Below are 26,867 nucleotides of genomic sequence, written 5' to 3'. Positions count from 1 at the left end.
GACAGGGATACCGGCTATCTCACCCAGCGCACACTGACAGGGATACTGGCTATCTTACTTGGCGCACACTGACAGGGACACCGGATATCTCACCCAGTGCACACTGACAGGGATACCGGCTATCTCACCCAGTGCACACTGACAGGGATACCGGCTATCTCACCCAGCGCACACTGACAGGGATACTGGCTATCTTACTTGGCGCACACTGACAGGGACACCGGATATCTCACCCAGTGCACACTGACAGGGATACCGGCTATCTCACCCAGCGCACACTGACAGGGATACTGGCTATCTTACTTGGCGCACACTGACAGGGACACCGGATATCTCACCCAGTGCACACTGACAGGGATACCGGCTATCTCACCCAGCGCACACTGACAGGGATACTGGCTATCTTACTTGGCGCACACTGACAGGGACACCGGATATCTCACCCAGTGCACACTGACAGGGATACCGGCTATCTCACCCAGCGCACACTGACAGGGATACTGGCTATCTTACTTGGCGCACACTGACAGGGATACCGGCTATCTCACCCAGCGCACACTGACAGGGATACCGGCTATCTCACCCAGCGCACACTGACAGGGATACCGGCTATCTCACCCAGCGCACACTGATGGGGACACTGGCAGTCTCACTGAGTGAATGGATAGGGGTAGTGTCATACATGTGTATATACTTCTGCACCCACTGAGCCTCACCTTAAAGTGTTAAACAGAGGACACTGGCCCAGTAGCAAGCTCTCTCAGCTCTGCAGGTTCTGTATGTACGGGTATTCGGCAGCATGGTGGCGTAACAGTTAGCATTACTGCCTCACAGCACTGAGGCCATAAGTTCAATGCAATATCTGTGTGGAGTGTGTATGTACTCCCTGTATGTGTGTGGGTACTATGGTTTTCTCCCACACTCCAAAACCATCTGGTAGGTTAATTGGATTCTGACAAAAATGAATAATGACTAGTGTGTATGTAATAGGATATATACATAACACCTGCGGAATATTGTGTAAGCCCCCTTGTGCCACTAGAACAGCTCTGACCCATCAATGCGTGGGCTCTACCTCTGCCCGTGTCCTGTGGCATCCAGCACCAAGACGTCAGCAGCAGATCCTGCAAGTCCTGTGAGGTGTGGCCTCCATCGCTCAGACTTGTGTTTCCAGCACACCCAACAGATGCTCAATCCGACTGAGATGTGGGGAATTTGGAGGCCAAGTCACCACCTTGGGTCGTGTTCCTCAAACTATTCCTGAGCAATGCTTTTCAGTGTGGCCGGTCGCACTATCCTGCTGAGAGGCCACTGGCATCAGGGAATACCGCTGCCATGACGGGGTGTACTGTGTCTCCAGCAATGGTTAGCTAGGTGGTACGTGCCAGGACTCAATGTCACCCTGACAGTAACAATACTGTGCTATGCCCCTCAGGACACAGAGCATTGGGAAGCCTTGTACAGGAACCTTAACCAATCACAAGCGCAATTCTCCAGGCTCTGTCAGTAAGGTAGAGATGGCCCGTTCTCCTATTCTAAGGAAGGATCTATTAGTATCTGCCAATATATTGGATAATGTTCTACCCAATAAGAAGGGAAGAAAACACCCTGATTCTATCTCAGCCCAGAAACGGCAATATGAGAATAAATGCTGGAAGCAACAAGAGCCACCCATTATCACACACGAGTCATACGGCTATTACGGGTGTGCCGCGAATACATGCCTGTACACCCTGCGTGGCTGCGCCAAGTGTAGGGCGGCTCATTACAAACTAACACAATTCATTCTTTGCTCATCCAAATCCCACCTGGGTAAACTCTTCTGGAAGTGCATGGTAGGGACGATGCTTCTGTGTAAGTACTCAGTGTCACCGCTTGCAGACGCGTACGCCCTGAGGAATACAGACACGGGGGCAGGCGAGGAGCCTCCTCTCCAGAAACCGCCGCTAGCCAGCAGGCGAGCCATCGTCGCGTCTAGTCAGCAGAGTCCGCCGTGAGACCTGGAGGAAACGCAGAGATGAATGTATGTAACCTGGTGGGAACGCTGCACAGCAGTAATAACTATAATACAGTAATATCACCATCACATTTATCTGTACATTCATATAATCATTGCTGTATCCCCGTGTCAGGACACTATATACAATATATCATTAATCTTTCCCATAACACAGCGGTAGTGACCCCAACAGAAGACCTGCTTTATCTCCCCTTCCCCCGCCAGATACTGCCTACCTCCCCATATATCCCCCCGCTCAGTACTATCCCGCCAGATACGCTTGATATCCCCCCCCCCCCAATATTCCACTACAAGGAACTGCTCTCCACCCCCATATATCCCATCTGCCAGGTACTGCCCCACCCCCATATAAATTCCTCCTGCCAGGTACTGCCCCGTATATATATCCCCCCTCTCAGGGACTGACCCCCCATATATGTCCCCTCTGCCAGGTACTGTCCCCCCATATATATTCCCCTGCCAGGTACTGTCCCCCATATATATCCCCCCTACTAAGTACTGTCCCCCCATATATATCCCCCCTGCCGGGTACTGTCCCCCCATATATATCCCCTCTGCCAAGTACTGTATCCTCATACATATCCCCCCTGCCAGGTACTGTCCCCCCATATATATCCCCCCTGCCAGGTACTGTCCCCCATATATATCCCCCCTGCCAGTTACTGTCACCCCATATATACCCCCCTGCCAGGTACTGTCCCTCCATATATATCCCTCTGCCATGTACCGTCCCCCATATTTATCCCCCTACCAGGTACCGTCTCCCCATATATATCCCCCTGCCAGGTACCGTCTCCCATATATATCCCCCCTGACAGGTACTGACTCCCCTATATCTTTCCTGCCAGGTACTGTCCCCCCATATATATCCCTCTGCCATGTACCGTCCCCCATATCTATCCCCCTGCCAGGTACCGTCCCCCATATATATCCCCCCTGACAGGTACTGACTCCCCTATATCTTTCCTGCCAGGTACTGTACACCCATATATATCCCCCCTGCCAGGTACTGTCCCCCATATATATCCCCCCTGCCAGGTACTGTTCCCCATATACATCCACCCTGCCAGGTACTGTTCCCCCATATATATCCCCTCTGCCAGGTACTGTCCCCCATATATATCCCCCTGCCAGGTACCGTCCCCCATATATATCCCCCCTGCCAGGTACCGTCCCCATATATATCCCCCTGCCAGGTACTGTCCCCCATATATATCCCCCCTGACAGATACTGACTCCCCTATATCTTTCCTGCCAGGTACTGTACACCCATATATATCCTCCTGCCAGGTACTGTCCCCCATATATATCCCCCCTGCCCGGTACTGTCCCTCATATATACCCCCCCTGCCAGGTACTGTCCCCCCATATATATATATATATATATATCCCCTCTGCCAGATACCGTCCCCCCATATATATCCCCCCTGACAGGTACTGTCTCCCCTATATCCTTCCTGCCAGGTACTGTCCCCCATATTTATTCCCTGTGCCAGGTACTATCCCCCATATATATCCCCCTGCCAGGTACTGTCCCCCATATATATAACCCTGCCAGCTACTGTCCCCCATATATATAACCCTGCCAGCTACTGTCCCCCATATATATCCCACCTGCCAGGTACTGTCCCCCATATATATCCCCCTGCCAGGTACTGTCCCCCATATATCCCCCCCTGCCAGGTACTGTCCCCCATAAACACCCCCCCCCCCCTGCCAGGTACTGTCCCCAATGTATATCCCCTCTGCAAGGTACTGTCCACCATATATATCCCCCTGCCAGGTACTGTCCCCCATGTATATCCCCCCTGCCATGTACTGTCCCCCATATATATCCCCCTGCCAGGTACTGTCCCCCCTATATCCTTCCTGCCAGGTACTGTCTCCCCATATATATCCCCTCTGCCAGGTACTGTCCCCCCATATATCACCCCCCCCCCCCCCCAACCATGGTACTGTCCCCACATTTATATCCCACTTGATAGGTACTGTCTCCCCTATATCTTTCCTGCCAAATACTGTCCCTCATATATTTATCCCCCCGCCAGGTACTGTCCCCCATATATATCCCCTCTGCCAGGGAGCAAATTGAAAGAGCAGCAGGAGTAGGAGACATAGTAGTGATGGGAGATTTTAACTATCCAGAGATAAACTGGAAAAACGATTCATGTGATACTGCTAGGGGCAATATGTTTTTAAACACACTTAATGATAACTACTTAGTTCAACTAATTGAGGAACCAACCAGGTACAATGCAATCTTAGACCTGGTATTAACAAACAATGGGGATTTGGTATCAGGTATTATAGTAGGGGAACCCATAGGAAACAGCGACCACAATATGGTCACATTCAATATCAGTTTCCATAAGCAGCCCTATACTGGCTCGACTAGGACTCTAAACTTTAGCAAAGCGAATTTTGAAAAGATGAGGGTATTTTTCAGGGATATTGAATGGGAAGGTTTGTTTTTTGGAAAAAATACTACGGAGAAATGGGAGGTACTAAAATTCCTGCTAGCTAAAAATACACTCAAATTTATTCCTACGAGCAGCAAAAAAAGGAATAAAAATCATAAACCGATGTGGCTTAACAAAAAGATTAAGGAACTTATGGGCAAGAAAAGGCGAGCATTTAAAAAAATACAAATCTGACGGGGAAGCAGAGTCATTTCAGCACTATAAGGAATGTAACAAAATTTGCAAAAAGGAAATAAGAGCGGATAAAGTAGAAACTGAAAAACTAGTAGCAAAGGAAAGCAAAGCGAATCCCAAAAAATTCTTTAAATACATTAATAGCAAGAGATTAAAGAAGGAGAGTATAGGCCCTTTAAAAGACAAGTTGGGAGTCTTAAGCAAAAATGATAATGACATAGCGGACACACTGAGTTTTTTTCAACAGTATTCACTAGAGAGGACCCAATTCAAGGACTGACACACAATCTCAATAATGAGAATATCCCACTGATAGGTACTTATTTAAGCGAGGATGTAGTCTGTGACCGATTAAAACATTTAAAGATTAATAAGTCACCGGGTCCCAATGGAATTCACCCAAGGGTTCTAATGGAGCTTCACTCTGAACTAGCAAAAGCGCTATTTTTGATCTTTAAGGATTCAGTAATATCAGGTATGGTTCCCAAAGACTGGCGTATAGCGGAAGTAGTGCCTATATTCAAAAAGGGAAGTAAAGCTGAACCAGGTAATTATAGACCAGTTAGTCTTACATCTATAGTGGGGAAAGTATTGGAAGGTATTCTAAGAGATAGTATTCAGAAGTTCCTTGAAGCAAATAAGGTCATTAAAAGGAACCAACATGGATTTGTGAAGGACAGATCCTGTCAAACCAACTTACTTGGCTTTTATGAAACAGTAAGTGCGAACCTTGATCAGGGTAAAGAGGTGGATGTAATCTTTTTAGACTTTGCCAAAGCTTTCGACACTGTACCACACATGCGACTTATACCCCTTTTCCACTAGCTGTTTTTACCCGTGTTTTTGCACAGGGGCGCGCATCGACACGGGTTTTTAGTAGGTGGAAACGGGTCAACACGGGTTGAGTGACCCGGGAATCCTACCCGGCTATTTACCTGGGTAGAACACGGTAATGACACGGATAACGGTGCAGTGGAAACGGTCATTACACGTGTTTTCAGACCCGAGTAACGCTCTGAGACGCTGATTGGTGCTTCTGGGGCACTGGAAGATGATGTCATCCCTGGGAGACACGCTGGGCACATGCAGGCACCGCAGCAGCAAACAAACGCGGATGCACATCTATTGCAGCAGCTACAACACTACGCTGGGCACATGCAGGCACCGGCGTCCATTGCTGCAATGCTGTGAGCAGGCCCCACCCCTCCCTTTTGGTCCTTTTGATGACATCATCTTGATGAGACAGTAAAAAGTCCATTTGTAATGACAGCAATAGGCTTTTACAGAGCTTACCCGGGTTAGGTGGAAACAGATCAGACACGGGAATAACCCATGTCGAAGTGTAGTGGAAACGGGGTGGCCGACACGGGTTGTAGCCGTGTTAAACATCCCGGATCGGACACGGTACTTAGGTGGAAAAGGGGTATTATCTACAAGCTACAAGAAATAGGGCTAGGGAGCACAATATGCACTTGGGTCAATAATTGGTTAGATAATAGGGAGCAGCGCGTTGTGGTTAATGGATCTTTTTCAAATTGGACTGAAGTGGTAAGTGGTGTGCCGCAAGGCTCAGTATTAGGACCGCTATTGTTCAATATTTTCATTAACGACCTAACAGAATGTCTAGAGAGCATGGTGTAAATTTTTGCAGAGGATACCAAATTGTGTAAGGTTATAAATACGGAGGAGGATGCGGAGTCTCTTCAGAACGACTTAGTTAAATTAGAAGCATGGACAGCCGAATGGAGAATGCGCTTCAATACAGACAAGTGTAAGGTAATGCACTGTGGTAACAAGAACAAAAATAACACCTACATACTAAATGGGGTAAAATTAAGGGATTCTGTACTGGAAAAGGACTTAGGTGTTCTCATAGATAGCAAACTAAGCAGCAGTACCCAAAGTAGGATTGCAGCAAAGAAGGCTAATAAGATATTAGCATGCATAAAACGGGGAATTGATGCTAGGGACGAGAGTATTATACTCCCGTTATATAAATCACTAGTGAGGCCACACCTTGAATACTGTGTACAATTCTGGGCACCATATTACAAAAAGGATATCCTGGAACTAGAAAAGGTTCAGAGGCGGGCGACCAAACTAATTAAGGGCATGGAGACGCTGGAATACGAGGAAAGGCTTGCAAGACTAGGCATGTTTACACTGGAAAAGAGGAGACTAAGAGGGGACATGATCAACATCCACAAATATATAAGGGGACAATACATAGAGCTTGCGCGGGACCTGTTTTTGGTTAGATCAACACAGAGAACTCGTGGACACTCGCTCAGGTTAGAGGAGAGGAGATTCCGCACAATACGGCGTAAAGGCTTTTTTACGGTAAGGACAATACATGTTTGGAATTCCCTGCCTGAGGGAGTTGTAATGGCGGACTCAGTCAACACCTTTAAGAATGGGTTAGATAAATTCCTAATGGATAAGGATATCCAGGGTTACGGGGCATAGTCACGCACTATAGTTACTATAAAGAGGGATAAAACGCAATGGCTGACATCAGCATCAGTCAAAATTTTAGACCAAATAATCGTGCATAGGAGACCACAAATAGGATGAACTCGATGGACAATTGTCTTTTTTTTACCTTAGATACTATGTTACTGTTCCCCATATATATCCACCCTGACAGGTACTGTCTCCCCTATATCCCCCCCTGCCAGGTACTGTACACCCATATTTATTCCCACTGCAAGGTACTGTCCCCCATATATATCTCCCTTGTCAGGTACTGTTCCCCATATATATTCCCCTGCCAGGTACTGTCCCTCCTATATCCCCCCCTGCCAGGTACTGTCCCCCATATATATCGCCCCGCCAGGTACTGTCCCCCCTGCCATGTACTGTCCCCCATATATATCCCCCCTGCCATGTACTGTCCCCCATATATATCCCCCTGCCAGGTACTGTCCCCCATATATATCCCCCCTGCCATGTACTGTCCCCCATATATATCCCCCTGCCAGGTACTGTCCCCCATATATATCCCCCCTGACAGGTACTGTCTCCCCTATATCCTTCCTGCCAGGTACTGTACACCCATATTTATCCCCCCACCATGTACTTTCCCCCATATATATCCCCCCTTCCAGGTACTGTCACCCCATATGTATCCCCCCTGACAGGTACTGTCTCCACTATATCCTTCCTGCCAGGTACTGTACACCCATATATATCCCCCCTGACAGGTACTGTCTCACATATATCCCCCCCCTGCCAGGTACTGTCCCCCATATATATCCCCCCTGCCATGTACTGTCCCCCACATATATGCCTTTGCCAGGTACTGTTCCCCATATATATCGCCCCGCCAGGTACTGTCCCCCATGTATATCCCCCCTGCCATGTACTGTCCCCCATATATATCCCCCCTGCCATGTACTGTCCCCCATATATATCCCCCCTGCCGGGTACTGTCCCCCCATATATATCCCCTCTGCCAGGTACTGTATCCTCATACATATCCCCCCTGCCAGGTACTGTCCCCCATATATATCCCCCCTGCCATGTACTGTCCCCCATATATATCCCCCCAGACAGGTACGGTCTCCCCTAAATCCTTCCTGCCAGGTATTGTACACCCATAGTTATCCCACACCATGTACTTTCCCCCATATATATCCCCCCTTCCAGGTACTGTCCCCCCATATATATCCCCCCTGACAGCTACCATCTCGCCTATATCCTTCCTGCCAGGTACTGTACACTCATATATATCCCACTGCCAGGTACCGTCCCCCCATATATATCCCCCCTGACAGGTACTGTCTCCCCTATATCCTTCCTGCCAGGTACTGTACACCCATATTTATCCCCCCACCATGTACTTTCCCCCCATATGTATCCCCCCTGACAGGTACTGTCTCCACTATATCCTTCCTGCCAGGTACTGTACACCCATATATATCCCCCCTGACAGGTACTGTCTCCCCCTATATCCTTCCTGCCAAGTGCTGTCCCCCCATATATATCCCCCTGCCAGGTACTGTCCCCCCATATATATCCCCTCTGACAGGTACTGTCCCCCCATATATATCCCCCTGCCGGGTACTGTCCCCCCATATATATATCCCCCTGCCAGGTACTGTCCCCCCATATATATCCCCCTGCCAGGTACTATCTCCCCTATATATATCCTTCCTGACAGGTACTGTCCCCCCATATATATCCCCCTGCCAGGTACTATCTCCCCTATATATATCCTTCCTGACAGGTACTGTCCCCCCATATATATCCCCCTGCCAGGTACTGTCCCCCCATATATATCCCCCTGCCAGGTACTGTCCCCCCATATATATCCCCCTGCCAGGTACTGTCTCCCCTATATATATCCTTCCTGACAGGTACTGTCCCCCCATATATATCCCCCTGCCAGGTACTGTCCCCCCATATATATCCCCCTGCCAGGTACTGTCTCCCCTATATATATCCCCCTGCCAGGTACTGTCCCCCCATATATATCCCCCTGCCAGGTACTGTCTCCCCTATATATATCCCCCTGCCAGGTACTGTCCCCCCATACCAGGTGTCTCCCGCAGCCAGCTCCGCCGCTCCTGTCACTGTCACCTTTGTCCCAGTTTCCCCCCTCCCCCTGTGTCCCTGCCCTCAGTGCCCTCCGGTCCGGCTTCTTCCACCTGCTGATAATACGGGTGCACCGAGCACAGCAGTCCCCCGGTAACGTGGCCAAGGAGACAGGTTCCGGGTGTTACACACACTCACTCCGCAGCTCGTATCCCGGGCGTCAGTACCGGGGCCCTCTCCGGTCATCACATGGCTGTGGTGCGGTGATAGGCTGCGCCCCTGCGAAGCGATAAGTAACGCCATTGCCCGCCCGACACTGTACAGAGTCAGGGTGTATTCATGAAGTGAGTCAGTGGAGAAGTTGCCCATGGCAACCAGTCAGCTTTGAAGTAACATCAATTCCATTCTATAAAATTATACAGAGCAGCTGATTGGTTGCCATGGGCAACTTCTCCACTCTTTTCACTACATGAATAGACATGTATCAGAAAGATGGCGCGGAATGGGCCGTCTCCATGGCAGCGGGGAGACATCTGCAGAGCGGCTCAGCAGTGCCAACCCGCGGTGCCGCCTTTTCCACCCCAGCATTCCTATCACATAATGGGACAGGGAGGGCACAGACGTAATATGCTACTACACATCTATGTCCTGTCCATGTGACTTTATCTCTCTCCAAGGCTTAGTGCATCTGTCCATGAGACTTTATCTCTCTCCCAGGCTTAGTGCATCTGCCCCTATGTCCTGTCCATGTGACTTTTTCTCTCCCCCAGGCTTAGTACATATGTCCATGTGACTTTATCTCTCTCCCAGGCTTAGTGCATCTGCCCCTATGTCCTGTCAATGTGACCTTTTTCTCTCCCCCAGGCTTAGTCATCTGTCCATGTGACTTTATCTCTCTCCCAGGCTTAGTGCATCTGCTTCTATGCCCTGTTCGTGTGATATTATCTCTCTCACAGGCTTAGTGCATCTGCCCCTCTGTCCTGTCTATGTGACTTTATCTCTCCCATGCTTAGTGTATCTGCTCTTATCTCCTGTCCATGTGACTTTATCTCTCTCCCAGGCTTAGTGCATCTGCCCCTATCTCCTGTCATGTGACCTCATCTCTCTCCCAGGCTTAATACATCTACCCCTATGCCCTGACCATGTGACTTTATCTCTCTCCCAGGGTCAGTACATCTGCCCCTATGTCCTGTCCATGTGACTTTATCTCTCTCTCCCAGGCTTTGTGCATCTCCCCCTATGTCCTGTCCATGTGACTTTATCTCTCTCCCAGGCTTAGTGCATCGGCCCCTATCTCCTGTCCATGTGACTTTATCTCTCTCCCAGGCTTAGTGCATCTGCCCCTGTCTCCTGTCCATGTGACTTTATCTCTCTCCCAGGCTTAGTGCATCGGCCCCTATCTCCTGTCCATGTGACTTTATCTCTCTCCCAGGCTTAGTGCATCGGCCCCTATCTCCTGTCCATGTGACTTTATCTCTCTTCATGGCTCGTCCCTGCCATGTGCCAATTGTGGTGCTGTGGCTGCTGCACACTTACTGCACATGCACAGGGGCCACTTCCGGGCAGGGTTCCGTGGGAGAATCCTTTGCTGGCTACAAATGCGGTGAGTAGCCCATAGGCTCAGTGATCGCAAAATACGTGCTATAGCGCATTTTTACGCGCTACAGGCAGTGAGGGACTCGGTTTTTAAAAATGAGCGGGTCCCGCAGGACGCGCTGTCGCTCACTGCCCTGTGCGCCTCAACCAATAAGGTTCCTCATTGCCTGTTTCTGCATCCAACCGCTGCCAGCAATGTCTCTTCTTCCAATCGCCGCCGACAGCGTCTCCCCAGCCAAGCCCGCCTTAGGCATTCCTCCTCCCTGCCCGCCAGCGTACCGCTCCAGAGACTGCACAACAGGACATGATTTGATTCCTGCTGGTCCTTGCTGGGAATATGGCAGAGACGCTGCAGCGGGCAGCGGGCTAGGATCTCTGCCTCCGGAACTTACTGGCAGCCGGGAACATCGCGGTGACACATGAGGTACAGCAGACACATGAGGGGCAGGGAGACTGTGCTCACTTGTGAGCAGCAAACCCACCTCATCCAGTACACGGCGTCTCTGGCTGCATGTAGTTGTGCTTGTAAGGAGCTAACAGAGGGAGGGAGTAGGCGGGTAACAATGCAAATGGTGGGGTTGGGGCAGTGCCCATCATACACTCCGCTCATACCCCCACTCTGCCCAATATACACACCCCCCAGTACCCCCATAGTGGACAACATATATCTACCCTCCATACCTGCAGTGTCCAACATATGCATCACCCATACCCACATGGTGCCAAGCATAACTACACCCCCACAGTGCCCAGCATACACACCCCACAGTGCCCATAACACCCTCCATACCCACACAGTACTCCTTACACACCCTTCATGCCCACACAGTGCCCATAACACCCTCCATTCCCACACAGTGCTCATTATAGACCCTTCATACCCACACAGTGCACAGCATACACCCCCCACCCACCAGTGCCAATAATAGCGTCCATACCCACATAGTGCACAGCATACACACCCCTCACCCACCAGTGCCATTAATAGCGTCCATACCCACACAGTGCACAGCATACACACCCCCACCCACCAGTGCCAATAATAGCGTCCATACCCACACAGTGCACAGCATACACCCCCCACCCACCAGTGCCAATAATAGCGTCCATACCCACACAGTGCAGCGCATACACCCCCCACCCACCAGTGCCAATAATAGCGTCCATACCCACACAGTGCACAGCATACACCCCCCCACCCACCAGTGCCAATAATAGCGTCCATACCCACACAGTGCACAGCATACACCCCCCCACCCACCAGTGCCAATAATAGCGTCCATACCCACACAGTGCACAGCATACACCCCCCACCCACCAGTGCCAATAATAGCGTCCATACCCACACAGTGCACAGCATACACCCCCCACCCACCAGTGCCAATAATAGCGTCCATACCCACACAGTGCACAGCATACACCCCCCACCCACCAGTGCCAATAATAGCGTCCATACCCACACAGTGCACAGCATACACCCCCCCACCCACCAGTGCCAATAATAGCGTCCATACCCACACAGTGCACAGCATACACCCCCCACCCACCAGTGCCAATAATAGCGTCCATACCCACACAGTGCACAGCATACACCCCCCACCCACCAGTGCCAATAATAGCGTCCATACCCACACAGTGCACAGCATACACCCCCCCACCCACCAGTGCCAATAATAGCGTCCATACCCACACAGTGCACAGCATACACCCCCCACCCACCAGTGCCAATAATAGCGTCCATACCCACACAGTGCACAGCATACACCCCCCACCCACCAGTGCCAATAATAGCGTCCATACCCACACAGTGCACAGCATACACCCCCCACCCACCAGTGCCAATAATAGCGTCCATACCCACACAGTGCACAGCATACACCCCCCACCCACCAGTGCCAATAATAGCGTCCATACCCACACAGTGCACAGCATACACCCCCCACCCACCAGTGCCAATAATAGCGTCCATACCCACACAGTGCACAGCATACACACCCCCCACCCACCAGTGCCAATAATAGCGTCCATACCCACACAGTGCACAGCATACACCCCCCCACCCACCAGTGCCAATAATAGCGTCCATACCCACACAGTGCACAGCATACACCCCCCACCCACCAGTGCCAATAATAGCGTCCATACCCACACAGTGCACAGCATACACCCCCCACCCACCAGTGCCAATAATAGCGTCCATACCCACACAGTGCACAGCATACACCCCCCACCCACCAGTGCCAATAATAGCGTCCATACCCACACAGTGCACAGCATACACCCCCCACCCACCAGTGCCAATAATAGCGTCCATACCCACACAGTGCACAGCATACACACCCCCCACCCACCAGTGCCAATAATAGCGTCCATACCCACACAGTGCACAGCATACACCCCCCCACCCACCAGTGCCAATAATAGCGTCCATACCCACACAGTGCACAGCATACACACACCCCACCCACCAGTGCCAATAATAGCGTCCATACCCACACAGTGCACAGCATACACACCCCCACCCACCAGTGCCAATAATAGCGTCCATACCCACACAGTGCACAGCATACACACCCCCACCCACCAGTGCCAATAATAGCGTCCATACCCACACAGTGCACAGCATACACACCCCCACCCACCAGTGCCAATAATAGCGTCCATACCCACACAGTGCACAGCATACACACCCCCCACCCACCAGTGCCAATAATAGCGTCCATACCCACACAGTGCACAGCATACACACACCCCACCCACCAGTGCCAATAATAGCGTCCATACCCACACAGTGCACAGCATACACACCCCCACCCACCAGTGCCAATAATAGCGTCCATACCCACACAGTGCACAGCATACACCCCCCACCCACCAGTGCCAATAATAGCGTCCATACCCACACAGTGCACAGCATACACCCCCCACCCACCAGTGCCAATAATAGCGTCCATACCCACACAGTGCACAGCATACACCCCCCACCCACCAGTGCCAATAATAGCGTCCATACCCACACAGTGCACAGCATACACACCCCCCACCCACCAGTGCCAATAATAGCGTCCATACCCACACAGTGCACAGCATACACCCCCCACCCACCAGTGCCAATAATAGCGTCCATACCCACACAGTGCACAGCATACACACCCCCACCCACCAGTGCCAATAATAGCGTCCATACCCACACAGTGCACAGCATACACACCCCCCACCCACCAGTGCCAATAATAGCGTCCATACCCACACAGTGCACAGCATACACCCCCCACCCACCAGTGCCAATAATAGCGTCCATACCCACACAGTGCACAGCATACACCCCCCACCCACCAGTGCCAATAATAGCGTCCATACCCACACAGTGCACAGCATACACACCCCCCACCCACCAGTGCCAATAATAGCGTCCATACCCACACAGTGCACAGCATACACACCCCCACCCACCAGTGCCAATAATAGCGTCCATACCCACACAGTGCACAGCATACACACCCCCACCCACCAGTGCCAATAATAGCGTCCATACCCACACTGCACAGCATACACACCCCCACCCACCAGTGCCAATAATAGCGTCCATACCCACACAGTGCACAGCATACACACCCCCACCCACCAGTGCCAATAATAGCGTCCATACCCACACAGTGCACAGCATACACACCCCCACCCACCAGTGCCAATAATAGCGTCCATACCCACACAGTGCACAGCATACACACCCCCACCCACCAGTGCCAATGATAGCGTCCATACCCACACAGTGCACAGCATACACACCCCCACCCACCAGTGCCAATAATAGCGTCCATACCCACACAGTGCACAGCATACACCCCCCACCCACCAGTGCCAATAATAGCGTCCATACCCACACAGTGCACAGCATACACCCCCCCACCCACCAGTGCCAATAATAGCGTCCATACCCACACAGTGCACAGCATACACACCCCCACCCACCAGTGCCAATAATAGCGTCCATACCCACACAGTGCACAGCATACACCCCCCACCCACCAGTGCCAATAATAGCGTCCATACCCACACAGTGCACAGCATACACACCCCCCACCCACCAGTGCCATTAATAGCGTCCATACCCACACAGTGCACAGCATACACACCCCCACCCACCAGTGCCAATAATAGCGTCCATACCCACACAGTGCACAGCATACACACCCCCCACCCACCAGTGCCAATAATAGCGTCCATACCCACACAGTGCACAGCATACACCCCCCCACCCACCAGTGCCAATAATAGCGTCCATACCCACACAGTGCACAGCATACACCCCCCCACCCACCAGTGCCAATAATAGCGTCCATACCCACACAGTGCACAGCATACACCCCCCCACCCACCAGTGCCAATAATAGCGTCCATACCCACACAGTGCACAGCATACACACCCCCCACCCACCAGTGCCAATAATAGCGTCCATACCCACACAGTGCACAGCATACACCCCCCACCCACCAGTGCCAATAATAGCGTCCATACCCACACAGTGCACAGCATACACACCCCCACCCACCAGTGCCAATAATAGCGTCCATACCCACACAGTGCACAGCATACACACCCCCACCCACCAGTGCCAATAATAGCGTCCATACCCACACAGTGCACAGCATACACACCCCCACCCACCAGTGCCAATAATAGCGTCCATACCCACACAGTGCACAGCATACACACCCCCACCCACCAGTGCCAATAATAGCGTCCATACCCACACAGTGCACAGCATACACACCCCCACCCACCAGTGCCAATAATAGCGTCCATACCCACACAGTGCACAGCATACACACCCCCACCCACCAGTGCCAATAATAGCGTCCATACCCACACAGTGCACAGCATACACCCCCCACCCACCAGTGCCAATAATAGCGTCCATACCCACACAGTGCACAGCATACACACCCCCACCCCACCAGTGCCATTAATAGCGTCCATACCCACACAGTGCACAGCATACACACACCCCACCCACCAGTGCCAATAATAGCGTCCATACCCACACAGTGCACAGCATACACCCCCCACCCACCAGTGCCAATAATAGCGTCCATACCCACACAGTGCACAGCATACACCCCCCACCCACCAGTGCCAATAATAGCGTCCATACCCACACAGTGCACAGCATACACACCCCCACCCACCAGTGCCATTAATAGCGTCCATACCCACACAGTGCACAGCATACACACACCCCACCCACCAGTGCCAATAATAGCGTCCATACCCACACAGTGCACAGCATACACACCCCCCACCCACCAGTGCCAATAATAGCGTCCATACCCACACAGTGCACAGCATACACACCCCCACCCACCAGTGCCATTAATAGCGTCCATACCCACACAGTGCACAGCATACACACCCCCCACCCACCAGTGCCAATAATAGCGTCCATACCCACACAGTGCACAGCATACACCCCCCCCCCCACCCACCAGTGCCAATAATAGCGTCCATACCCACACAGTGCACAGCATACACCCCCCCCCACCCACCAGTGCCAATAATAGCGTCCATACCCACACAGTGCACAGCATACACCCCCCCACCCACCAGTGCCAATAATAGCGTCCATACCCACACAGTGCACAGCATACACACCCCCCACCCACCAGTGCCAATAATAGCGTCCATACCCACACAGTGCACAGCATACACCCCCCCCCCACCCACCAGTGCCAATAATAGCGTCCATACCCACACAGTGCACAGCATACACCCCCCCCCACCCACCAGTGCCAATAATAGCGTCCATACCCACACAGTGCACAGCATACACCCCCCACCCACCAGTGCCAATAATAGCGTCCATACCCACACAGTGCACAGCATACACCCCCCACCCACCAGTGCCAATAATAGCGTCCATACCCACACAGTGCACAGCATACACCCCCCACCCACCAGTGCCAATAATAGCGTCCATACCCACACAGTGCACAGCATACACACCCCCCACCCACCAGTGCCAATAATAGCGTCCATACCCACACAGTGCACAGCATACACCCCCCTCAGGGGAACAGTACTAAATCCCGCTGGACAGGATCCGGGCGGTCGAAATACTGACGCCGGAATCCGGACCACACAATCCTGACTGGGGTGACGAGCGGAACGCAGCCCCTTGCAGGCTCGCTGCGCTCGCCACGCTGTGGGCACGGTGCCTCGCTACGCTCGCCACACAAATTTATTCTCCCTCTATGGGTATTGTGGACACCCACAGAGGGAGAATATGTCGGGATTGTGCCGGTCGGGATTCCGGCGACGGTATTTCGACCGCCAGGATTCCGTCCGGCGGGATCTTGACCGCATACCCCCACAGTGCCTATAATACCTTCCATACCCAGATGATACACCCCCACAGTGCCTATAATACCTTCCATACCCACACAGTGCTCATTATACACCCTTCAAGCCCACACCATGCACCGCTTTGTGTACACTCCCCACAGTGCCCAGCATACACAAACCACAGTTCCCATAACACCCTCCATACCTACACAGTGCTCATTATACACCCTTCATACCCACACAGTGCCCAATATATATATATATATACACACACACACACACACACACACACACACACACACACACACACACACACACACACACACCTCCTCAGTGCCCATAACACCATCCAACATCCTAACTGCTATCCACCCTTACCCCCCCTCCCTACCCCCATCACTGCCCCTAGTATTGCCTGCCCCCAACCCCCTCCTTTCCCCCCAGTATTGCCCAAATTTATATCTACCCTTCCCCCTCTATACCCTCAGCACTGCCTGCACCTAACCACTTTCTTGCCTGCCCTCACCCCCATAATATGTGATGGGACCCAGAAGTAGTGGCGTAGGACCCAAATTTCTTAAAGTGAGGGGTCCCTGGGACCCCAAATTTTTTTTGCTCGGCGCGATCACTGAGGCTATAATGTGCTGCCGCCATTTCCAGGTGTCTGTAGCTGCGGTGGCCAATATCCTGCTATATGTCCTACAGATGTGTCCTTACACATGTTTGCAATAAATTACTGCGTGGCGTGTCTTTGCCGCAAACGCGGCACAGTGTACCAGCAGCAATCTATTGTTCTGCTACTATTCAACGCTCCTGTGAATGCCGCTGGCAAATATTGATTACAGAAATGGGTTGTGTCCTCTTATATGCCTTATGTAGTGCGAGCAGGGCCCCCTCCCCATTGTATCCTCCTATATGCCCTATATAGTGCGAGCAGGGCCCTCTCCCCATTATATCCTCCCAGACATCCTATATAGTGCGAGCAGGGCCCTCTCCCCATTGTGTCATCTTATATGCCTTATGTAGTGCGAGCAGGGCCCACTCCCGATTGTATCCTCCCATACGCCCTATATAGTGCGAGCAGGGCCCTCTCCCCATTATATCCTCCCAGACATCCTATATAGTGCGAGCAGGGCCCTCTCCCCATTGTATTCTCCCATACGCCCTATATAGTGCGAGCAGGGCCCTCTCCCCATTATATCCTCCCAGACATCCTATATAGTGCGAGCAGGGCCCTCTCCCCATTGTATCCTCCCATACGCCCTATATAGGGCGAGCAGGGCCCTCTCCCCATTGTGTCCTCTTATATGCCTTATGTAGTGCGAGCAGGGCCCTCTCCCCATTATATCCTCCCATACATCCTATATAGTGCGAGCAGGGCCCTCTCCCCATTGTGTCCTCTTATATGCCTTATGTAGTGCGAGCAGGGCCCTCTCCCCATTGTATCCTCCCATACACCCTATATAGTGCGAGCAGGGCCCTCTCCCCATTATATCCTCCCATACATCCTATATAGTGCGAGCAGGGCCCTCTCCCCATTGTATCCTCCCATACGCCCTATATAGGGCGAGCAGGGCCCTCTCCCCATTGTGTCCTCTTATATGCCTTATGTAGTGCGAGCAGGGCCCTCTCCCCATTGTGTCCTCCCATATGCCCTATATAGTGCGAGTAGGGCCCTCTCCCCATTGTGTCCTCCTATATGCCCTATATAGTACGAGCAGGGCCCTCTCCCCATTGTGTCCTCTTATATGCCTTATGTAGTGCGAGCAGGGCCCTCTCCCCATTGTTTCCTCCTATATGCCCTATATAGTGCGAGCAGGGCCCTCTCTCCATTATATCCTCCCATACATCCTATATAGTGCGAGCAGGGCCCTCTCCCCATTATATCCTCCCATACGCCCTATATAGTGCGAGCAGGGCCCTCTCCCCATTATATCCTCCCATATGCCCTATATAGTGCGAGCAGGGCCCTCTCCCCATTGTGTCCTCCTATATGCCCTATATAGTGCGAGCAGGGCCCTCTCCCCATTATATCCTCCCATACATCCTATATAGTGCGAGCAGGGCCCTCTCCCCATTGTATCCTCCCATACGCCCTATATAGTGCGAGCAGGGCCCTCTCCCCATTGTGTCCTCCTATATGCCCTATATAGTGCGAGCAGGGCCCTCTCCCCATTATATCCTCCCATACATCCTATATAGTGCGAGCAGGGCCCTCTCCCCATTATATCCTCCCATATGCCCTATATAGTGCGAGCAGGGCCCTCTCCCCATTATATCCTCCCATACGCCCTATATAGTGCGAGCAGAGCCCTCTCCCCATTGTGTCCTCCGATATGTCCTACATAGTGCGAGCAGGGCCCTCTCCCCATTGTGTCCTCCCATACGCCCTATATAGTGCGAGCAGGGCCCTCTCCCCATTGTGTCCTCCCATATGCCCTATATAGTGTGAGCAGGGCCCTCTCCCCATTGTATCCTCCCATACGCCCTATATAGTGCGAGCAGGGCCCTCTCCCCTTTGTATTCTCCCATACGTCCTATTTAGTGCGAGCAGGGCCCTCTCCCCATTGTGTCCTCCCATACATCCTATATAGTGCGAGCAGGGCCCTCTCCCCATTATATCCTCCCATACGCCCTATATAGTGCGAGCAGGGCCCTCTCCCCATTGTGTCCTCCCATACGCCCTATATAGTGCGAGCAGGGCCCTCTCCCCATTGTGTCCTCCCATACGCCCTATATAGTGCGAGCAGGGCCCTCTCCCCATTGTGTCCTCCCATATGTCCTACATAGTGCGAGCAGGGCCCTCTCCCCATTATATCCTCCCATACATCCTATATAGTGCGAGCAGGGCCCTCTCCCCATTATATCCTCCCATACGCCCTATATAGTGCGAGCAGGGCCCTCTCTTCATTGTGTCCTCCCATACGCCCTATATAGTGCGAGCAGGGCCCTCTCCCCATTGTGTCCTCCCATACGCCCTATATAGTGCGAGCAGGGCCCTCTCCCCATTGTGTCCTCCCATATGTCCTACATAGTGCGAGCAGGGCCCTCTCCCCATTGTGTCCTCCCATATGTCCTACATAGTGCGAGCAGGGCCCTCTCCCCATTGTGTCCTCCCATATGTCCTACATAGTGCGAGCAGGGCCCTCTCCCCATTGTGCCTCCTATACGTCCTATATAGTGCGAGCAGGGCCCTCTCCCCATTGTATTCTCCCATACACCCTATATAGTGCGAGCAGGGCCCTCTCCCCATTGTGCCTCCTATACGCCCTATATAGTGCGCGCAGGGCCCTCTCCCCATTGTGTCCTCCCATACGCCCTATATAGTGCGAGCAGGGCCCTCTCCCCATTGTATTCTCCCATACGCCCTATATAGTGTGAGCAGGGCCCTCTCCCCATTGTATTCTCCCATACGCCCTATATAGTGTGAGCAGGGCCCTCTCCCCATTGTATTCTCCCATACGCCCTATATAGTGTGAGCAGGGCCCTCTCCCCATTGTATTCTCCCATACGCCCTATATAGTGCGAGCAGGGCCCTCTCCCCATTGTGTCCTCCCATACGCCCTATATAGTGTGAGCAGGGCCCTCTCCCCATTGTATTCTCCCATACGCCCTATATAGTGCGAGCAGGGCCCTCTCCCCATTGTATTCTCCCATACACCCTATATAGTGCAAGCAGGGCCCTCTCCCCATTGTGCCTCCTATACGCCCTATATAGTGCGAGCAGGGCCCTCTCCCCATTGTATTCTCCCATACGCCCTATATAGTGTGAGCAGGGCCCTCTCCCCATTGTATTCTCCCATACACCCTATATAGTGCGAGCAGGGCCCTCTCCCCATTGTGCCTCCTATACGCCCTATATAGTGCGAGCAGGGCCTTCTCCCCATTGTGTCCTCCCATACGCCCTATATAGTGCGAGCAGGGCCCTCTCCCCATTGTATTCTCCCATACACCCTATATAGTGCGAGCAGGGCTCTCTCCCCATTGTGCCTCCTATACGCCCTATATAGTGCGAGCAGGGCCCTCTCCCCATTGTGTCCTCCCATACGCCCTATATAGTGTGAGCAGGACACTCTCCCCATTGTATTCTCCCATACGCCCTATATAGTGTGAGCAGGGTGCTCTCCCCATTGTGTCCTCCCATACGCCCTATATAGTGCGAGCAGGGCCCTCTCCCCATTGTATTCTCCCAAATGCCCTATATAGTGTGAGCAGGGTGCTCTCCCCATTGTGTCCTCCCATACGCCCTATATAGTGTGAGCAGGGCCCTCTCCCCATTGTATCCTCCCATACACCCTATATAGTGCGAGCAGGGCCTTCTCCCCATTGTGCCTCCTATACGCCCTATATAGTACGAGCAGGGCCCTCTCCCCATTATATCCTCCCATACACCCTATATAGTGCGAGCAGGGCCCTCTCCCCATTGTGTCCTCCCATACGCCCTATATAGTGAGAGCAGGGCCCTCTCCCCATTGTGCCTCCTATACGCCCTATATAGTGCGAGCAGGGCCCTCTCCCCATTGTATTCTCCCTTACGCCCTATATAGTGTGAGCAGGGCCCTCTCCCCATTGTATTCTCCCATACACCCTATATAGTGCGAGCAGGGCCTTCTCCCCATTGTGTCCTCCCATACGCCCTATATAGTGCGAGCTGGGCCCTCTCCCCATTGTATTCTCCCATACACCCTATATAGTGCGAGCAGGGCCCTCTCCCCATTGTGCCTCCTATACGCCCTATATAGTGCGAGCAGGGCCCTCTCCCCATTGTGTCCTCCCATACGCCCTATATAGTGTGAGCAGGACACTCTCCCCATTGTATTCTCCCATACGCCCTATATAGTGTGAGCAGGGTGCTCTCCCCATTGTGTCCTCCCATACGCCCTATATAGTGCGAGCAGGGCCCTCTCCCCATTGTGCCTCCTATACGCCCTATATAGTGCGAGCAGGGTCCTCTCCCCATTGTGTCCTCCCATATGCCCTATATAGTGCTAGCAGGGCCCTCTCCCCATTGTGCCTCCTATACGCCCTATATAGTGCGAGCAGGGCCCTCTCCCCATTATATCCTCCCATACATCCTATATAGTGCGAGCAGGGCCCTCTCCCCATTGTATCCTCCCATACGCCCTATATAGTGCGAGCAGGGCCCTCTCCCCATTGTATCCTCCCATACGCCCTATATAGTGCGAGCAGGGCCCTCTCCCCATTGTGTCCTCCCATACACCCTATATAGTGCGAGCAGGGCCCTCTCCCCATTGTATTCTCCCATATGCCCTATATAGTGTGAGCAGGGCCCTCTCCCCATTGTGTTTTCCCATACGCCCTATATAGTGTGAGCAGGGCCCTCTCCCCATTGTATTCTCCCATATGCCCTATATAGTGTGAGCAGGGCCCTCTCCCCATTGTGTTTTCCCATACGCCCTATATAGTGCGAGCAGGGCCCTCTGCCCATTATATCCTCCCATATGCCCTATATAGTGCGAGCAGGGCCCTCTCCCCATTGTGTCCTCCCATACACCCTATATAGTGCGAGCAGGGCCCTCTCCCCATTGTATCCTCCCATACATCCTATATAGTGCGTGCAGGGCCCTCTCCCCATTGTGTCCTCCTATATAGTGCGAGCAGGGCCCTCTCCCCATTGTGTCCTCCCATACGCCCTATATAGTGTGAGCAGGGCCCTCTCCCCATTGTGTCCTCCTATATAGTGCGAGCAGGGTCCTCTCCCCATTGTGTCCTCCTATATAGTGCGAGCAGGGCCCTCTCCCCATTGTGTCCTCCCATATGCCCTATATAGTGTGAGCAGGGCCCTCTCCCCATTGTGTCCTCCCATACGCCCTATATAGTGCGAGCAGGGCCCTCTCCCCATTGTGTCCTCCTATATAGTGCGAGCTGGGCCCTCTCCCCATTGTGTCCTCCCATACACCCTATATAGTGCGAGCAGGGCCCTCTCCCCATTGTATCCTCCCATACACCCTATATAGTGCGAGCAGGGCCCTCTCCCCATTGTGTCCTCCCATATGCCCTATATAGTGTGAGCAGGGCCCTCTCCCCATTGTGTCCTCCCATACGCCCTATATAGTGCGAGCAGGGCCCTCTCCCCATTGTGTCCTCCTATATAGTGCGAGCAGGGCCCTCTCCCCATTGTGTCCTCCCATACACCCTATATAGTGCGAGCAGGGCCCTCTCCCCATTGTGTCCTCCCATACGCCCTATATAGTGCGAGCAGGGCCCTCTCCCCATTGTGTCCTCCTATATAGTGCGAGCAGGGCCCTCTCCCCATTGTGTCCTCCCATACATCCTATATAGTGCGAGCAGGGCCCTCTCCCCATTGTGTCCTCCTATATAGTGCGAGCAGGGCCCTCTCCCCATTGTGTCCTCCCATACGCCCTATATAGTGCGAGCAGGGCCCTCTCCCCATTGTGTCCTCCTATATAGTGTGAGCAGGGCCCTCTCCCCCTTGTGTCCTCCTATATAGTGCGAGCAGGGCCCTCTCCCCATTGTGTCCTCCTATATAGTGCGAGCAGGGCCCTCTCCCCATTGTGTCCTCCTATATAGTGCGAGCAGGGCCCTCTCCCCATTGTGTCCTCCCATACGCCCTATATAGTGTGAGCAGGGCCCTCTCCCCATTGTGTCCTCCTATATAGTGTGAGCAGGGCCCTCTCCCCCTTGTGTCCTCCTATATAGTGCGAGCAGGGCCCTCTCCCCATTGTGTCCTCCTATATAGTGCGAGCAGGGCCCTCTCCCCATTGTGTCCTCCTATATAGTGCGAGCAGGGCCCTCTCCCCATTGTGTCCTCCCATACGCCCTATATAGTGAGAGCAGGGCCCTCTCCCCATTGTGTCCTCCCATACACCCTATATAGTGCGAGCAGGGCCCTCTCCCCATTGTGTCCTCCTATATAGTGCGAGCAGGGCCCTCTCCCCATTGTGTCCTCCTATATAGTGCGAGCAGGGCCCTCTCCCCATTGTGTCCTCCTATATAGTGCGACCAGGGCCCTCTCTCCTTCTGATTGCAGACTGTCATTGTGTTTGTACCTGTTCTCATGTAAGGTACGGTCAGTTGGCGACATATACTGTAAATAAGTTATAATAATATTTATGAATATATAGATATAGCCGGATCCAGGCTATTATATCATTCTGCGTGTATTCTATATGGATCCAGTTTCTCTGTGTTTAGTATGGAGCCGGTAAGATCCGGCCTCCAGCCACACCTATAGTATACGATGGGCCTGCTACCAATGTGTACGCAGCAGCTGTGCCAAAATATGCAGATGCCGCAGCACCCTGCATGAGACCCAGCGGCTGTGTACAGAGGGGATCCGCTCTCTAGGTCGACATGGTCTAGGTCGACAGGTCAAAAGGTCGACATGAGTTTTTCACATTTTTTTCTTTTTTTGAACATTTTCATACTTAACGATCCACGTGGACTACGATTGGAACGGTAATCTGTCCGAAGCATGGCGAGCGAAGCGAGGGGACACGGTGCACTTATTGGGGTTCTGGTCACTCTACGAAGAAAACGACACAAAAAAAAAAGTCATGTCGACCTTTTGACCTGTTGACCTAGACACTGTGGACCTAGTTACTAACTACCTCCCATACCACACCTGTACAGAGATGCAGCGTCATCACAGATCAGTCCATTATCAAATTATCAATCACTTTGTGAATAAATCCTCACGGCAACCGCCAGCGCGAGAACTTCACGGCACCTGCGCAGTGCGACTTGAGCAGCGATGCGAGATCAGTCAATCTACAATGCTTAAAGATCAAATTTGCGACTGTCTGAACAGGTGTTATGTGTGCGTAATATCCACCTGACATCTAGCAGCATCCTCCCAGCGCTCTCCCATGCAGCGTGCTATGTGCGTAATATCCACCTGACATCTAGCAGCATCCTCCCAGCGCTCTCCCATGCAGCGTGCTATGTGCGTAATATCCACCTGACATCTAGCAGCATCCTCCCAGCACTCTCCCATGCAGCGTGCTATGTGCGTAATATCCACCTGACATCTAGCAGCATCCTCCCAGCGCTCTCCCATGCAGCGTGCTATGTGCGTAATATCCACCTGACATCTAGCAGCATCCTCCCAGCGCTCTCCCATGCAGCGTGCTATGTGCGTAATATCCACCTGACATCTAGCAGCATCCTCCCAGCGCTCTCCCATGCAGCGTGCTATGTGCGTAATATCCACCTGACATCTAGCAGCATCCTCCCAGCACTCTCCCATGCAGCGTGCTATGTGCGTAATATCCACCTGACATCTAGCAGCATCCTCCCAGCGCTCTCCCATGCAGCGTGCTATGTGCGTAATATCCACCTGACATCTAGCAGCATCCACCCAGCGCTCTCCCATGCTGCATGCAGCGTGCTATATGCGTAATATTCACCTGACATCTAGCAGCAACCTCCCAGCGCTCTCCCATGCAGCGTGCTATGTGCGTAATATTCACCTGACATCTAGCAGCAACCTCCCAGCGCTCTCCCCTGCTGCATGCAGCGTGCTATGTGCGTAATATCCACCTAACATCTAGCAGCATCCTCCGAGCGCTCTCCCCTGCTGCATGCAGCGTGCTATGTGCGTAATATTCACCCAACATGTAGCAGCAACCTCCCAGCGCTCTCCCATGCAGCGTGCTATGTGCGTAATATTCACCTGACATCTAGCAGCAACCTCCCAGCGCTCTCCACTGCTGCATGCAGCGTGCTATGTGCTTAATATTCACCTGACATCTAGCAGCAACCTCCCAGCGCTCTCCGCTGCTGCATGCAGCGTGCTATGTGCGTAATATTCACCTGACATCTAGCAGCATCCTCCCAGCGCTCTCCCCTGCTGCATGCAGCGTGCTATGTGCGTAATATTCACCTGACATCTAGCAGCAACCTCCCAGCGCTCTCCCTGCTGCATGCAGCGTGCTATGTGCGTAATATTCACCTGGCATCTAGCAGCAACCTCCCAGCGCTCTCCCCTGCTGCATGCAGCGTGCTATGTGCGTAATATTCACCTGACATCTAGCAGCAACATCCCAGCGCTCTCCCCTGCTGCATGCAGCGTGCTATGTGCGTAATATTCACCTGACATCTAGCAGCAACATCCCAGTGCTCTCCCCTGCTGCATGCAGCGTGCTATGTGCGTAATATTCACCCGACATCTTGCAGCAACCTCCCAGCGCTCTCCCATGCAGCGTGCTATGTGCGTAATATTCACCTGACATCTAGCAGCAACCTCCCAGCGCTCTCCCCTGCTGCATGCAGCGTGCTATGTGTGTGTAATATTCACCTGACATCTAGCAGCAACCTCCCAGCGCTCTCCCATTCAGCGTGCTATGTGCGTAATATTCACCTGACATCTAGCAGCAACCTCCCAGCGATCTCCCCTGCTGCATGCAGCGTGCTATGTGCGTAATGTTCACCTGACATCAAGCAGCAACCTCCCAGCGCTCTCCCCTGCTGCATGCAGCGTGCTGTGTGCGTAATATTCACCTGACATCTAGCAGCAACCTCCCAGCGCTCTCCCATTCAGCGTGCTATGTGCGTAATATTCACCTGACATCTAGCAGCAACCTCCCAGCGCTCTCCCCTGATGCATGCAGCGTGCTATGTGCGTAATATTCACCTTACATCTAGCAGCAACCTCCCAGCCCTCTCCCCTGCTGCATGCAGCGTGCTATGTGCGTAATATCCACCTGACATCTAGCAGCAACCTCCCAGCGCTCTC

The 26,867-nt window shown here is 52.6% G+C and overlaps 2 protein-coding genes across 3 annotated transcripts in view; one reads left to right on the top strand and one right to left on the bottom strand.

Moving 5' to 3' along the window:
* The window catches only part of CPT2 (carnitine palmitoyltransferase 2), a 33,008-nt gene extending 23,522 nt beyond the window's left edge, over window positions 1–9,486 (bottom strand). The window contains exons 1-2 of one of the 2 annotated variants that reach the window (XM_063938906.1): window positions 9,409–9,486; window positions 1,809–2,000 (exon numbers count right to left, since the gene is read on the bottom strand). In XM_063938906.1, the coding sequence (XP_063794976.1) occupies window positions 1,809–1,966 (158 nt within the window). In that variant the 5' untranslated portion in view covers window positions 1,967–2,000; window positions 9,409–9,486. Of the gene's footprint in view, window positions 1–1,808; window positions 2,001–9,211; window positions 9,313–9,408 lie in introns of those variants that run through there. The other variant, XM_063938905.1, reaches the window with a different exon arrangement.
* A 1,499-nt stretch (window positions 9,487–10,985) lies between these two features.
* Window positions 10,986–26,867, top strand: part of SLC1A7 (solute carrier family 1 member 7) — a 436,677-nt gene continuing 420,795 nt past the window's right edge. Inside the window, exon 1 of the mRNA XM_063938903.1 lies at window positions 10,986–11,230. The gene's annotated coding sequence lies outside the window, so the exon portion shown is untranslated. The remainder of the gene's footprint in view (window positions 11,231–26,867) is intronic.

Source organism: Pseudophryne corroboree, chromosome 9 (assembly GCF_028390025.1).
Source record: "Pseudophryne corroboree isolate aPseCor3 chromosome 9, aPseCor3.hap2, whole genome shotgun sequence".
NCBI classification, from domain to species: Eukaryota; Metazoa; Chordata; class Amphibia; order Anura; family Myobatrachidae; genus Pseudophryne; species Pseudophryne corroboree.
The sequence above is the reverse complement of the archived record's forward strand: the minus strand, read 5'-3'. Positions and strand labels throughout refer to the sequence as shown.